Below are 17,664 nucleotides of genomic sequence, written 5' to 3' on the forward strand. Positions count from 1 at the left end.
AAAATTGTATACCAAATATATTTAACCAGTTTTCTTCGGCCCAAATATAGTGGCAGCCCAACCACAACATAAATATAACTCGGCCCAATACGTTATTCTTAGCCCAACAATAAATTAGACTTCGTCCCAACAGATAAAATACGGCCCATACGTCAAAAATAAAACAAAAGATGTCCCCAAGTCTCGAACTTGAGACCCCTCGTTCCACACCACTGCATCCAAACCACGGCACCACTTCAGTTTTTCTGTTTATATTACGTAAATCAATTTGTATTTATAATATTTCTGTTTCCTCCATCTTTTCTTATCCAGCTCCTATCCTTGTCATATCCTACGGACCCATTAACAAACATCCAAATCGAATATATGGATCAAATAAGATTTTAGAAAGCAAGGTGGCCCTAAAACTTCTCTTTTTTTTTTTACAGCTCGATATATATTTTCTTTCTTTAAAGGGGTTGGCCACTAGTCCCACTTGTTTAACTTTATAAGGCTTTATAAATATTCTGCTTTTATGTTGATAAAGATTTAGCTTATTCTATCATTCTCATTACATAACCTGCTCGACAGAAAACAGCTATAAACTTCGACTATCAAGGATCATACAGCAGAAAGAGCAGCGTGATTTAGGTGCTTGTATAAAATCAGGAAGAATATATGGGGTTGTAGCGACGGTGTTGATCTTGCAGCAGCTTAGGACCTTCTTGGGAGGTTACAACTCGACTGATAAAGGTGTAGACTATTGGTAGTTTGTTGTGATTGTTCAAAGGTGATGGAGGCTCGAAACAGGATCATGAAAGTTCGGTAGCTTTGATGATTCTCGAGCACATTTAGGAGAGAGAGAGGAGAGAGAGAAAGAGATGGAAGTGGGTTTGTTTCCGGATGAGAGGTGGTTCGATAGTGAGGTTGTCAAGGTGGTGATGCTGTGGTGATCTTACGGTTAACTAGAAACCCGTAATGGTGGCGGGTTGGTTGTTTAAGGTAGTTGACTACGGTGAAGATTGGTGGTGAGTCTGTGTATATAAATTAGAAACCGAAAGAATAGAAGCGTGTGTGGTGTTTGGTTATTAGGGATGAACGTGGGTTTAATACCGTAACATGATTTGATCGTTCTTTGTTTGCATCCTGAAATATCCCATTCGAAGTTCACGGATAAACAGAAGGCAAAAATACAAAAAAAACAGGATCCAAAGATAGTATACAACAGTTTTATATCCGTCGTTTGTATATATATAACACAGTTTAATTTATATTAATAGTTAATAAATATATATTAAAAATATAATTCCATTAATATTAATAATAATGATAAAATACCAATAATATAATAATAATAATATTAAATATAATAATACCAATAATGATATAAGTAATTAGGATATCCATAATAATAACTCTTAAATTTCTAACAATAATATTATTATTAATACTAATAATAATACTAATTATAATAATACTATATCAATTTATATATAACAATTTCTTAGCTATATATTATAGATGTAAAATAATAATATTAACAACACTGGTAAAGATAGTAATAGAAATCTTATAATAACTATATTTATAATTAATTTAATAACTATATTTATAATTAATTTTAATATATTAGTATTACATATTTTTGATATATAATATATAATATATATTATATAATAACTTATATTGTGTCTTATTATACATAATTTACATTATACATATACATATAATAATAATTGTATTTATAGAAATCATTCATTTATATATAAACTCATTTTGATTGCAACAAAATTATTTTGTATCCCATTTTACATATTTAGTTTTTACATATTTAAAATTTACATATATATACATACATTTATATATACACATATTTCCAAATAATGGTTCGTGAATCATCGGAATTTGTCAAAAGGTAAACTAGTTATCCAATATAGATTTCAAACTTTCTACACTCAAAATTACATGTTTTTGCTTATCGTGTCGGAAACAAATAGAGTTTAAGGTTTAAATTTGGTCGGAAATTTCCGGGTCGTTACAATCAGTCATAAATATAAAGAGCGAAAGCCTTCGTCAAATTATTCTTATTCCCGAAGTCAAATATTTCAACTAATTGGGGATTCGAATTGTAACAAGGTTTTAATAATTTGTTTAATGAATACACCAGGTTATCGACTGCGTGTAAACCAAGGTTTTACTACTTTGTTAACAATTACACCAATTACCCTTGAATGTAATTCACCCCTGTTTCAACAAGTCTATTAACTATTAATCCAGTTCCGTGTCCGGTAAAATGAATAATTATTGGTATTTATAGATATCCCGCCCACCGTACCCAGTCAAGCGTATGTGGTTATATATAAATACGTCGAATTATAAGTTTGTATATTAAATTAACAAGGTATTGTTTAGTTAATATAAAACCCATTAATAGCCCATAGTCTAATTTCCACAAGTGTCGTTATTTTATCCAAACCCCAATTATGGTACAAAGCCCAATTACCCAATTTTAGTAATTAGCCCAACATCATGATTACTTCGGATTAAATAAGCATAATAATAACTTAGCTACGAGACATTAAATTAAAAAGGTTGAACACAACTTACAATGATTAAAAATAGCGTAGCGTTACACGAACAGAATTTCGACTTACACCCTTACAACATTCGCTAACATACCCTTATTATTAGGATTAAAATTAAAATTAAAATTAAAATATAAATTATAAATATAAATATTACGTTTAGATAGATGGATGGATATATTGGATGATTTTTACGATCAGAATGCGCGAGCTTTATAGGCAGTTTCAAAATTTGGGGCTCCGCGACTCGCGGCCCTTTTCTTCTTCAAACTCCGCGAGTCACGGAGTTTGTAATTACAGCTCACTCCATTTTGGCTCTTTGTTTACCGACGGTTTATTATATAAATATAATATATATATAATTTATATAATTAATTATATATTATATTATATTTATATACATAGTTAACTTGTAATTTTTAGTCCGTTGCGTCGAGTGTTGAGAGTTGACTCTGGTCCCGGTTCCGGATTTTCGAACGTCCTTGCGTACAATTTAATATCTTGTACTTTGCGTTTTGAATCTTGTACTCTTGTAATTTCGAGACGTTTCTTATCAATAATTGGAACCTCTTTGATTGTATTTTGTACCTTTGAGCTTTTTGGTCGTTTACGTCTTCAATTCGTCGAATCTGTCTTTTGTCTTCACCTTTTAATATTTAAACGAATATCACTTGTAAATAGAACAATTGCAACTAAAAACTTGTCTTTCTTGGGGAATAATGCTATGAAATATATGTTTGTTTTTAGCATTATCAATATATAACAACCCTTAATACATATAGTCAGACATATAACCCTAGGGTTAATTTAGTAATTTAGAAGTCGAAAAGTGAGGGTTTTTACAGTACCTCCCCGTTAATAAAAACTTCATCCCGAAGTTTTAGGTAGACTTCTCGGATGCATCAGCGGTTGAGAAGAGATGGGGATATTTCTGTTTCATTTGGTCTTCACGTTCCCAGGTATACTCGGGGCCACGTCGTGAATTCCAACGGACCTTAACAATAGGTATGGTGCTTTGTTTTAAGCATTTAGCAGATCGGTCCATGACTTCTACGGGTTCCTCTATGAAGTGCATTTTATCATCAATGCGAATGTCATCTAAAGGAATAACGAGAGTGTCATCAGCGAGACACTTTTTAAGATTCGAGACATGAAATACGTTGTGTACGCTGCTAAGTTCAGCAGGTAATTCTAATAGATAAGCCACGAGTCCGATCCTTTCAGTAATTTTGAAGGGTCCAACAAAACACGGACTTAGTTTGCTTCATTTACCAAAACGAACGACGCCTTTCCAAGGGGATACTTTCAACATGACTTTGTCACCAACTTGGAATTCCAAATCTTTCCGACCTTTATTAGCATAGCTCTTTTGTCGGCTGCGGGCAGTTTCTATTCGTTTCTTAATCTGAACTATCTTTTCAGTTGTCTCGTGTATGATTTCAGGACCAGTTAACTGTCTGTCCTCTAATTCATCCCAGCACAGTGGGGATCTACATTTTCGTCCGTATAAGGCCTCAAAAGGTGCAGCCTTAATACTTGAGTGGTAACTATTATTGTAAGAGAATTCAACCAAAGGCAAATGTCTATCCCAGCCTTTGCCGAAGTCGATAACACAAGCGCGAAGCATATCTTCCAATGTTTGAATGGTTCGTTCACTTTGACCATCGGTTTGCGGATGATAAGTAGTACTCATGTCGAGTTGAGTTCCAAGAGCAGATTGTAAGGATTTCCAGAATCTGGAAGTGAATCCACTGTCGCGATCGGATATTATTGATATAGGAACACCATGACGAGAGACAATTTCTTTGATATATAGTTGTGACAATCTCTCCATCTTGTCGGTCTCCTTGATCGGTAAGAAATGAGCAGATTTAGTAAGATGATCTACTATGACCCATATCGTATCATTGCCACTAGAAGTCTTGGGCAATTTAGTAATATAGTCCATAGCGATACATTCCCACTTCCACTGCGGAATATCGGGTTGTGTCAACAGACCAGAAGGCTTTTGATGTTCAGCCTTGACTTTCAAACAAGTGAGACACTTACTAACATAAGTAGCAATGTCGGCTTTCATATTAGGCCACCAGTAGAATTCCTTCACATCGTGGTACATCTTACTGAAACCCGGATGAATAGAATACCTAGTCTTATGCGCTTCATCTAAGACTAGTTCACAGAGATTACCGAAGCGAGGAACCCAAATTCTGTTGCCAAAGTACCGTGTACCATTAGCTTTCAGTTGGAGTTGGTTCTCGAAACTGATAGGTCCTTCACCTTCGATGAGTGTTGGTTTAATAGCTTCCAGTTGAGCTTCACAGATTCGTGATATAAGATTTGATTTGATTTTCAGGTTTAAGGCACGAACACGTTTAACATCGTCTTTTCGACTAAGGGCATCAGCAACTACGTTTGCCTTGCCAGGATGATATTCCATCTTACAGTCATAATCGTTCAATAACTTGAGCCATCGGCTTTGCCTCATATTCAGCTGTTTTTGATCAAAGATGTGTCGAAGACTTTTATGGTCAGTGTACACCGTAAACTGGGTACCATATAGATAATGTCTCCATATCTTTAATGCAAATACCACGGCACCTAACTCAAGGTCGTGTGTGGTATAGTTCTCCTCGTGTTTCTTTAACTGTCTAGATGCGTAGGCAATAACCTTTTCACGTTGCATTAAAACACAACCAAAGCCTTGCTTTGAGGCATCGCAGTAAACAACAAAATCGTCAGTACCTTCAGGTAAAGATAGAATCGGGGATGTGGTCAACTTCTCTTTCAGAATCTTGAAAGCAGATTCCTGTTCTTCAGACCACTCAAACTTCTTCCCTTTTTGAGTTAGCTTCGTAAGAGGTTTGGCAAGAAGGGAAAAATCCTTTATGAATCTCCGATAATAACCGGCAAGTCCCAAAAATTGACGAATATGCTTCGCAGTCTTTGGTATCTCCCAGTTATGGATAGCGGTAATCTTAGCTGGATCGACATGTATTCCATTACTATCAACAACGTGTCCGAGGAATTGCACGGTTTTGAGCTAAAACTCGCACTTAGAAAACTTAGCGTAGAGTTGTTCCTTTCGTAAGAGTTCAAGAATCACGCGCAGATGTTGCTCATGTTCCTTCTCACTCTTGGAGTAGATCAAAATGTCATCAATGAAAACAATGACGAATTTATCGAGATGAGGTTTGCAGACACGGTTCATGAGATCCATAAAAATGGCAGGAGCATTGGTCAAATCAAATGGCATGACACAGAATTCATAGTGCCCATAACGAGTGCGAAAAGCAGTCTTAGGAATATCAGATTCCTTGACTCTAAGTTGGTGATATCCGGACCTCAAATCAATCTTTGAATAAACACTTGACCCTTGAAGTTGGTCGAATAGATCATCAATACGTGGTAACGGATAACGGTTCTTGATAGTAAGCTTGTTAAGTTCGCGGTAATCAATGCACATCCTTAACGTACCATCCTTCTTTTTAACAAATAGAATAGGAGCTCCCCATGGGGACGAGCTTGGACGAATGAAACCTTTATCCAATAGTTCTTGGGGCTGGTTGGAAAGTTCCTTCATTTCAGAAGGTGCTAAACGGTATGGTGCTTTAGCAATAGGAGCAGCACCGGGAGCTAAATCAATTTGAAATTCAACTTGTCGAGGAGGTGGAAGACCAGGAAGATCTTCGGGAAATACATCGGGATAGTCTCTAACCACTGGTACATCTTCAATACGCTTCTCTTCCGATTCGATCAGCTTAACGTGGGCTAGAATGGCTGGATAACCTTTCATAAGGTATTTGCGGGTTTTGATATAGGAGATGATATTGAGATTGGAACCACTCTTTTCACCTTGGATGATGAGAGTATCTCCATTCCCCAATGGAACATTAACAGTTTTATCGTAACACATGATAGCAGCATGTAATGGACGTAACCAATCCATACCAACTACGACGTCAAAACTTCCGAGTTTGACCGGCAAAAGGTCTATCTTAAATTCTTTATCGGCTAAGATTAAGTTGCAGTTTTTATAGATTTTATCGACTTGCATGACCTTTCCATTGGCTACTTCTACTAATCTTTTAGTTTCTAAGGGTTGAGGCTTTTCAGCAAATAGGGTACAAAAATCACTAGACACGTAACTTCTGTCGGCACCAGTATCGAATAAAATAGTTGCATAGAAATTATTGACAAGATACGTACCCGTGATAACTTCATCTTCATCTCGGGCTTCAGCAGCAGTAATAACAAACGCACGACCCTTCGCAGCAGTAGCATTAGCTCTAGTAGCGGGATTATCTTTCTTCTTAGGACAATTCGGACTAATGTGTCCCTTCTCTCCACAAGTATAGCATGTAGGAGGAGCTTTGGCCGGAACAATAGCCTTATCCTTCGGAGGAGTCTTACACGTCTTAGCAACGTGTCCCACTTTCTTACACAACGCACAAACCGCAGTACACTTCCCCGGGTGATGCCTCTCACAACGAATACAGAAAGGATAAGTACCCTTATAATTCGACCTTGTACCATCCACAGGCTTCTTATTATCATTCTGAGCCGAACCTTGAGATGGCTCAAACTTCCTCTTACCATCATTACCCTTGGTTTCAACTTGCTTATTGGTCGACGCCCTTCTTCTCTTGGCCAACATGAGATTTTATGCCATGAGAATCACAGCATCCAAAGTAACCTTCTCAGCAGCAATAACATTCCCTTGAACATCCTCGGGAAGACCTTCAATATACCGCTCAATTCTTCTAGCTTCAGTAGGAAACATTTCAGGACATAGAGTAGATAGCTCCAGATAACGATTAGTATAGTTCTCAATGTCAGTACCCTTGACCTTGAGTTCCCAGAACTCAGCTTCAAGTTTCTGAACTTGACTTCGAGGACAGAATTTGTTGACCATCATGCTTTTGAGTTCATCCCATGGAATTGCATTAGCATTATCAATTCCTACGGACTTGGCATGAGCAGTCCACCAAGTTAGAGCATTGCCACCCAATGTGCTAGTGGCATACTTTACTCGATCGTTATCACCACAGTTGCAAATACGAAAAATAGATTCCATCTTCTCGAATCAACGGACTAGTTCGACAGCTTCTTCAGTCCCCTTAAATGCAAGAGGATGACAGTTTGAAAAATCCTTGTAGGAACAAGGTTTCGGTTGAGTATTAGCATGATTAGCTTGGGCGTTGCCTTGGGCGGCAGCGAGTAACTGTTGGAATTGTTCAGTAGTTAACACAACGTTGTTAACGGTAGGTGCAGCTGAACGAACCATGATGTCACTACATAAAAGTGAACATATGTTTGATAAGTTTAACAAGTTATAAGTTTGAGCAATCACAAGTATGAATAAAATAAAGTATTGATATCGCATGATATTAATAAAACACTTTATATTATTAGAACGAGGCATTAAATAAGCCTTTATTACACAATTCGGAAATAGAAATAGTTTAAGGCATAGCCTTTACATAGACAAGGAATTGGAAAAATAATCTAGGAAATATTAAGATTCAAGTAATCTTCATATTTCTTCCTCTCATCCTCCACCTTCTTCATAAACTCATCAACTTTCTCGTTCCTCGCCTTTTGTTTCTCATGCAGGAACTCGAGATTATTATAAAAGTTAGAAACTTCATTGTTGATTACATGGTACTTGTGGTCCCTTATAGAAAGTTGATTATTCACGCGGTTTTTCTCTATCTTCAATCTAAGGTCAACATCTTCTCTTAGGCAAGAGAGAGATTGCTTCCCCCATCGAGTATTTCTATCACCTTCATACTTCACCAACTTTATCTCTTTCTTTAGTTCAGCATTTTCCTCCATGAGCTTCTTGATCGCTAAGTCTTTTTCCTTCATTTGAAAATCGATCCTTGCAATATGGTGAATTAGGTCATCAGTAGTTTTTCGCAGATTCATGAGCTCGTACTTGGCATCAACTTCATCGTAGAAAGGAGATCGGGATCTTTTGTTTGACGGCCCAGTTTCTTCAAAACATTTCCTCTTGTCTTTATTCCTCGGGGTTGGATAGTATTCAGGAGACCCATGTAACTTTAGAGTAGTATTTGAGCTATAATTTGGTGAGGGAGGACCACCAAAGCCATAAGGTGGACTTTGGACTGGTCTTTCTGTGGAAGACCTTTCAATATCTTTTTCGGTTGGCTTGAAAAGATTCATTTTGGTCGTTTGATGATAATTAGACATCCTAACATTAGGAAGGATATTTTGATTAGAATCTTTAAGTCAAGTTTATTAAAGCATAATCGTTAAGATTATGGGGCAATCCTAAGTGCTTTAAATCTAAGGCAGGAAAGGTTATAGTTTCCTAGATTGCTAAGGCACCCTAGCTAACAAGTAAGGCACACATAAAAATGCAATCCTGGTTCTCTATAACAGCCTGGTTATGCTCTGATACCAATCTGTAACGTCCTCCCAATAGGGTCTGGAAGGAACGTCACTAATATCAAAACATACCAACATATTATAATAAACGAGAACAATACTAAATGATGAATTTAACTTTAATGAGTACGCAGCGAAAAATGAAATATCGTTACAATGACAGGAATAACAATATCGTAAATGTTCACATGCAGAAGTAATAAATGCGATATCTCTTGATCCTATGTCCAAGTAGCATCACATAAGCAGTAAGTATAAGAGCTTGAATCAAACAGCACCTGAGACAAAACATGCTAAAGTGTCAACCAAAAAAGGTTGAGTGAAGTTCATAGGTTTAACAAAAAGTTTGTCGTTGTTTTAGATCACAAGATTTAGTTTGTAAAGTTGATCTCCCGCAGGATCAAAAAGTTATGCCAATGCGTGATATTTAGACTAAACGTTCAAGTTTGCCCCATGACAAGTTGTGTCTGTCCTTGTCGGTTTAATTTCATTATTAAGTAATACAATGACTTGGTCAAATGTATCGGGGACGTTACTCCCGATAGGCCTACCCTCAATAATTAAGCATGCCGCAGCAATTAAAAATATCACTGTAGGGACTTAGTCGGACATAGCCGGGTATAGCATAGTTTAACAGTTTGGTACTTGTGTCTAAAGTGTAAAAGTAAAAACAGCATGTGTCTCACCCCAAGTAAAAGTAAGTAAGTTTGCTAGCAATTAAAGAGGGGCTATGAATTCACCTTAGTAAGTAGAGAGAGAGTTATTCCTCGGAATAAAGAGTTGAACGAGTGAGCAGGAAAGTCAACCTATTGACATTTAAGAGTAGTTAAGTGTTTTGCCCATGTTTAAGTTTAAGTATGTGTTTAAGTATAGTTTGTTTTACTAAGTTTCTATTCCTAGTAAGTTACTATTTTTATAAAGTTTCCATTTTTAGAAAGTTTCTTATTTTCCTAAGTTCCTATGACTAGAGAGTTTCTACTTTTATCAGTGTTTTCCATTTTAGGATACTTGCCGTATTAGATAAGCTTCCAATCACCCCTTTCCCTTCGAATGGCTAATTTAGATCTAGGGGCTTGAGCCATAGGACCCTTTAAATCAGAAATCCAAACCCTCTGCCTAGAATCTCATAGAAACCATTCGTCAAGAAAGTTCGAAGATCTATACATCTCTAATACATATCCCAAAATGTTTTTATGTTACAATATAAGTAGTAGGTTATAGGTGCTAGTAATAGTAATAATGTATACATGTTATTTATTTTATTTTTAATTGCATATAATTTATAACATTATTTACATATTTCGGTAAAAATAATAACCGAAGTAAAAAGTAAAAAGTAAAAAGTAAAAAGTAAAAAGTAAAAAAAATAAAAAGTAAGAAAAGAATACTTACTAGTAGTAATTCTTCAAAGAGAGAATGAGAGAAATTTTGGTGTGAGTTTGAATGAGAAATGAGGGGTATTTATACTTGAAAAAATTAGGTAAAAAGAATAAAATAATTAAAAAAAAATATTTAATTCTTAATGGAATTTTAAAATTAAAAAGTATTAAATGTTAGGTCATGGGATAATGCACAAAATAAAATAATAAAAGTAGTTTTTCTATTAAAATTTTTAATTAAAAGGTAATTTATTTATTTATTTATTTATTTATTTATTTATTTTTTATTTATTTTAAGGATTATTTATGTAAATAAATAAATTTATTTAATGTTTTTCCAAGAATATTTGTCAATAATATTTTATTTTATTTTTATTTTATTTTTTTTATTTAATTAATAAATACAAATTTTGCATAAAAATAATAAATAATTCGGTATTTTGTATTTTTAATAATAATTATGATTTTAATTATTAAACTCTAGCTTTAGTAAGTTTGTAAATATTATTACATTTATATATAATTGGATTTATTATATAGTTAAATATATAATACATTAACTAAATAATAAAAGTGATACAAAGTTTATATACTTAGTTAAATTATTTCAAATTATATAAATTAATAATATATTATTTATTTAAGCGTACATTGTTGACTAAAAATTACTATTCGGTCAATATTTAATTATATATAACAACCCTTAATACATATAGTCAGACATATAACCCTAGGGTTAATTCAGTAATTTAGAAGTCGAAAAGTGAGGGTTTTTACATAGGATATGGACTGGTGGGCGCGAATAATTGTATATGGATCCATAGGGCTTGACATCCCCGTCCGAGCTAGAGCGCTAGCCTTTTAACGGACGTATGTTATTTGAGTTTAAGACACGTTGGTTTGCGTGTATTAAAACGAATGGGGTAATTATCACTATAGCGTTAAGTTTAGTTACCAGGGTGCTCTGTTACGTAGAATCTATTGATAAACTTTTGATGAAATCTTGTGGTCTATCTTTATATATGTTTATGACTCGAGCAATTAAACCTATAACTCACCAACATTCGTGTTGACTTTTTAGCATGTTTTATTCTCAGGTCCTTAGAATGCTTCCGCTGTGATGTGCTTGTTGCCTGCATGGAGTCTCTCATGCTTTGTACAAAGTTTATTGCATTCAAAATAAAACTGCGTTGTGTAATAAATAATTGGACTGTGATGTCAACCTGTAAATTAAAGACTTATGTATTTCGGGCTTTTGCTTATACCTAAGCACTCGCCCACATGTTTATAACTTTCTATGTTTAGAAAGTCACTTATTTTAATGAATGCAATATTTTATCAAAACGTATCATATAGAGGTCAAAACTTCACTGTGGAATCAATGATTAACGTGCCGCGTCAATAGCAATTTTGACGGGTCGTTATATAAACCCTATAAACCCTAATATCTAAACCCTAATATCTAAACCCCAATAGCTAAAATCTCAACATACGCTGGAAAAACACGATAATTGTTATATATTACTTCTTCGAGCGTTTTCCCGCCAAAATAAAAGCATTTATCACAAAGTGTCTCTACTAAATGTTCATATTTTCATCCCATCTATAATGTTCGTGAACAAAGTTTTTTCAGAAAACGAAAAAAAAAAGTTTTTGCTTCCCCCCGAATGGTTACTTCCCTCTTGATCCTACCACTATATATATATATATATATATATATATATATATATATATATATATATATATATATATATATATATATATATATATATATATATATATAGTGGTAGGATCAAGAGGGAAGTAACCATTCGGGGGGAAGCGGGGGGAAGCAAAAACTTTTTTTTTTCTTCGTTTTTTGAAAAAACTTTGTTCGCGAACATTATAGATGAGATGAAAATATGAACATTTAGTAGAGACACTTTGTGATAAATGTTTTTATTTTGGCGGAAAAACGCTCGAAGAAGCAATATATAACAATTATCGTGTTTTTCGAGCGTATTTTGAGGTTTTAGCTATTGGGGTTTAGATATTAGGGTTTAGATATTAGGGTTTATAGGGTTTAGAAATTTACGGTTTAGGGTTTAGATTTAGAGTTTAGATTTAGGATTTAGATTGAGTTTTTAACACGAACGGTTTAGAGTTTAGGGTTTAGGGTTTAGGGTTTGGTGTTTTGGGTTTATGGAATAAACCCAAAACACCAAACCCTAAACCCTAAACTCTAAATCGGGCTAAATTTTACTTCACAAAACATGAAAAAAAAACCTTCATATTTTTCACGAACAATATTATCTTGAATGTTATTTTTGTCGATCGTTTTCCCGCCTAAATAATAACATTCATCACGAAGTGTCTCTTCTAAATGTTCATATTTTCGTGTGATCTTGATGCCGGAAAAAAAAAATTTCAAAAAAAACGAAATTTTTTTTTTTTGCTTCCCCCGATTGGTTACTTCCCCATTGATCCTGCCCATATATATATATATATATATATATATATATATATATATATATATATATATATATATATATATATATATATATATATATATATATATATATATATTCATTAAATTTAAATCATATTTATTATTTTTTATTATAATTGATGTTAATATTAAAATTAATATTAGTTATTAATAATCTCGCCAATAATTCCCTTTATTATATTTATATATAAAGAATATAGAAGGGCTGTTTGCTGTTTTGTACGTAAAATTGAGTGTTAAATGAAATACTGTATCCGTTTCGTAGTAGAGCTGTGGCAATATCGTAGATTATCATTTTTGAAGATTTTTGAATGTTACGTTTATTTCTCATAAGTGGTTTAGTGTATATTTTTGCAAACGTTCTATGAGCACGTACATATTCCAATCTTGATTACTCCATCTTTTTTAAGTATATAAGAAAATATGCATATCAATAATCTTGCAGCACACGATATAATTTAATGTACTCCATAATTAACTCTGGGTTTCATTTTAATAGTAAGATATTTTCTTGTTTTTATCTTTTTTAAGTGATTTGAGTTGATCTATACTTTTAAATTTTTAACTTTTATAATTACATGATATTTTAAAATTTTCTTTAAAGACAACTTAAAGACTAAATGCATTATTATTGACTTTTATTTTAAAATTATTCTTTATTTTATTTTACAAAAATTTTACGACAGCTCAGAGGACCGTCAATAAATCATTCTGTAATATTTTTTACTACTATTTTTATACAATCTTTTTTGTTCCTTTATTTTAATTTGTTTAATTATAAAAAATTAAATTATGTGAATTTTAGTAGGTTAAACCAACCTTTTTTTTTTTTTTTTTTTAATTTTGTTAAGTTTAGTATGACGTAAAATATATTAATCAGAAATATGAAATTTTGTGTAGTGTTAATCGTCGCATTAATGCGCTGTAAGTTCACATTAATGCGCTGTAAAACCTTATGTACTACAGTACTAGTTATATTATATGATAATACTAACATGTTAAATTTTACTGTATGTCGTTTTTGCTTAATATAATTCCCCTTCTTAACATGTTCGCATTTTGCTTTTACAAAACAACATTTGGTCATGTGTGTTTTTTTTTTTAAAAACTTTTTCAATATATACATTTTAAACTTTTTCTTTATTATAATATATATATAATAATTTAAATAAATAGTACTCCGTACTAATGATGGAGAAAATATATTCACAATCCACAAATCCAAAATATCTTTTTGTGATACTTATCTTCTTTTTTACGGATTGACTTAATCGTATCAAATCAAATACGAGTACTTTTTTACAATATTGAAACTTCTTTGCTTGTTCTAAATAAATAATCAACTAAAAAGATCCTTAATGATTCGGAAAATCATATCTCGTCGAATCTTATTTTCCTAACTGTCAAAATCTTGAATTCCACCGCTAAAAATCAAATCAAATGGGCACTCTTAAAAATCACAAATTTTTCATTTTTCATTCTCAAAAAACAGTTTTGATTTCAAATCCAAAATGGGTGTTATTGCAGAAACAGCCCCTCATCCTCTTCATGTTCTTGCAGTTGATGACAGTAATCTTGACAGGAAACTGATTGAAAGATTGCTAAAGACTTTTTCTTATCATGGTACAAATCCTATTGATTTATTATTTTTTGATTCAGTAATTAATTTATGATGTGAAATGAAATGGGTTTTGTTAAAAGTTTTTTTTTTTTTGTTGATTAATGTAGTTACTGCTGTTGATTCTGGAAGTAAGGCTTTGGAGTTTTTGGGTCTGCAAGATATTGAAAAAATTTCATCTTTTTCTCCAAACCCAGTATGAATTCTTGTTTTGTAGTATTTGTTTTTGTTAAAGTTTAATTCCTACCTTCAACCAGTGACAAGTCAATGTTTGACTTTAGTAATCATATGAGTATTAGAACATATGATAATAATCTTATATCTTAAAGAATTACAAGATTTATCAATTTGCATTGGGAGAATTTGATGATGCAATAGATTAAGTTTCATGAGATTAAGTTTGACTACCAAAAGTCAAACTAGAAATTTTATTTTATTTAATTTTAATTTGGTTGTGCAAATTAGGCATGTTGATCCTTATACTGGATTTGATTGTTCTTGAATGAATCCAGGAAGTTGAGGTGAACTTGATCATCACTGATTATTGTATGCCTGGTATGACTGGTTATGAGCTGCTGAGAAAGATCAAGGTAATATTTGATCTTGTTTACCTTCAAGTTTTGTTAAAACATTGTTTCATCCATGTTTTCAAAAATCTTGTCATGTTTAGTCCTTTTTTTAATCTACAGACTTTGTGAGATTAGGTGCACCATGGCACATTTTTTAGGGTTCACTTGAACAGTTGAACCCAATGACATTCAGATCATGGTTGAACTAGCGTTCGCTCGGTCTCATAAATATGGACTAACTTTTAAATGTTGTGATGGTTTCAGGAATCAACATCACTGAAAGACATACCAGTTGTGATCATGTCCTCTGACAATATTCCTGCAAGGATAAATAGGCGAGTCAAGATTCATTTTAAGACTTACACTTATTGAAAATGAGCCATGACAATTCAATGTTGAGATTACAAGTTAATAAACTAAGTTTTTATTTTTTATGTATCAGGTGCTTAGAAGAAGGGGCAGAGGAGTTTATCCTGAAACCAGTGAGAATGTCAGATGTTGACAAGTTAAAACCGTATCTGTCAAAGAACAAAAGGAAGTCGGCAGATGAGGAAGAATGTGTTTCAAACGACAAATCTAGAGCAAGGTACGAGGATGATGTGGAAGCATGTTGCAAGAATGAAGAAGAAGAAAAAACAGAGGGTTTTGGAGGATCAATGTTGCTAACGTAGCCACCGTAAGTTGTTAAGAATTGAAGTTGTCCCGTTGAAAATCAGAAATCTTTCTAATGAAGCTGTAATCAATGATTGGATTGGATGTTATCTTTGAACATTTGGGATTTTTATAATATGATATTCATCATGAAAGAAATTTCGTTTGTTAAGGGTTTTTATGATTACCAATTATTTGTTTGATCAGATGACTTTTTGTTCATATAGTGACTATTAGGAACAAATGTCTGAACCTTAAGAGAAAGTATCCACAAGACCACAACCCTTTGTGTATCCCCCTTTGAGTTGTCACTTAAAGATGCAAAATGTCCCTTTTCTTGTAAATATTCATGTGTTTAGCTGTGACTTTTGACAAGTCATATGTTTACAACATCCGCTGTCCAAATACCATTATACGAGATTTCTTGCACAAAGCATTTTAATTAAACAACTCACTTGAGAACCCACACTCGTGTGGGTTCAGATGCCCACTTCAGACAACTCAAACCACTCAAAGATCTCCCAACTTTGACAACCAACACCTCCCAATCTTTATTTAAACATTATGAAATTGATGATTCCCATCAAAAATTTGATCGCCGGGTAGTGCTAATTCCATACAAATTAGTACTGAGAAGCATGTGCCCATCATTCAAACAATGATACCAAAGATGAAATATACTAAACATACTAGATTCAACATAATCCGTTACCAATAGTTTGTCGATCCGTTACCAATAGTTTGTCGATACCTGTACCGCATGTCCTGCTAATAAACCATCTGTAAACACAAAAATCATCACCGAAAAACTCAAAACACCACTCTCGAGATGGGCTACAAGAAAACCAATACTTGAAAGTCAACGAGATCCATCCACATGAGAACCCATATAAAATAAATTTTGTAATTTAAATAGATTTTTAATGCATTTATTGACCCTTGGTTTATATTCTTGAAGGTTTTTACTTGTTAGTAGGTTAGTTTTTTGTTTGGCTAGTTTTTTGTTTGGTCGGGTGTTTGTTTTCTTCTGATTTTGTGTCCTTCGGGTGCTATTTGTTTCTTGTTTATGGGGTTAGTTTCGCTTATTGTATCCTTGTTTTGGCTCTTTTATGTCTATGGGGTTGGTTCCGCTTGTTATATCCTAGTTTTGACTCTTTCATTTTTGTATGAAAATCACTGCGTGTTATTTTTGTTTCGTTTTTTGGAAATAAATAATAACGTAAACAAAATATTAATATTTATTATTCCGTATTACGCTATATATCAACAGTGCGGTGACTATGTGCCGTTTCCTTTGAAAAAAGGAGGCTGAGATTGTCGTTTTCTACTGTAGCTTATGGCAATATCGTAATATTTTTTTAACTTCGATTTGATGTTTAATTCAAAAGGATTTAACATTTAATTCAAGAAGTTGGTTTGGAACGTTTGGGAATGAAATAACCTTTTTTCTTTTAAATATAATTTGATGCTCTTTATTTTTTTTTTGGCTTAATTTTTAATATTACATAAAAGAATGTTATATTTGAATCAATTTGTAGTTTTTAGCTTTTCACTTTTATAATTATATAATCTTTTGGATTTTTCTAAAGATAAAATTCTAAAATATGTAGTTAGCGTACATGAATCAATAGCACATGTTGACTTTTGTTTGACGGTTATAAATTTGTGCAAACAGCTTAAACACTTTAACGATAACTCTTAGAGCTATAAAAAAAATTATATTTTTTTGTATTCATTTTTTCATACAATTTTTTCTCTTCTTTAAAAGTTTGTTTCTTTTTTCCCTCATATTTTATTATTGATAAATAAATTGTCCAAATTATGCGGGTCTCATTGTTCTAATTATAGATAACTAGTTGTTGAACCCTCACTTCGTGTCGGGGGTTCGGTTTTCAATGTATTTTATTGCGTTTAGTTTGTAAAATTATTTCGTGGCTAAAGAATGATGTCGTTAAAGGGCAACTCGAGTCGAACTAAAAGGTAT

General features: G+C 33.0%; 1 protein-coding gene across 1 annotated transcript; it reads left to right on the forward strand.

Annotated features, from left to right (window-relative positions):
• The first annotated feature begins 14,149 nt into the window (after positions 1–14,149).
• LOC139843886 (two-component response regulator ORR3-like) lies at positions 14,150–15,839 on the forward strand. Its single transcript, XM_071834064.1, has 5 exons — positions 14,150–14,465; positions 14,571–14,656; positions 14,973–15,050; positions 15,294–15,364; positions 15,472–15,839. Exons 1-5 carry the CDS (start codon positions 14,354–14,356, stop codon positions 15,698–15,700), a joined length of 576 nt encoding a protein of 191 aa, XP_071690165.1. The 5' UTR covers positions 14,150–14,353; the 3' UTR covers positions 15,701–15,839.
• The last annotated feature ends 1,825 nt before the right edge of the window (positions 15,840–17,664 follow it).

The sequence above is a fragment of the Rutidosis leptorrhynchoides genome, chromosome 4, assembly GCF_046630445.1.
Source record: "Rutidosis leptorrhynchoides isolate AG116_Rl617_1_P2 chromosome 4, CSIRO_AGI_Rlap_v1, whole genome shotgun sequence".
Classification (NCBI taxonomy): domain Eukaryota; kingdom Viridiplantae; phylum Streptophyta; class Magnoliopsida; order Asterales; family Asteraceae; genus Rutidosis; species Rutidosis leptorrhynchoides.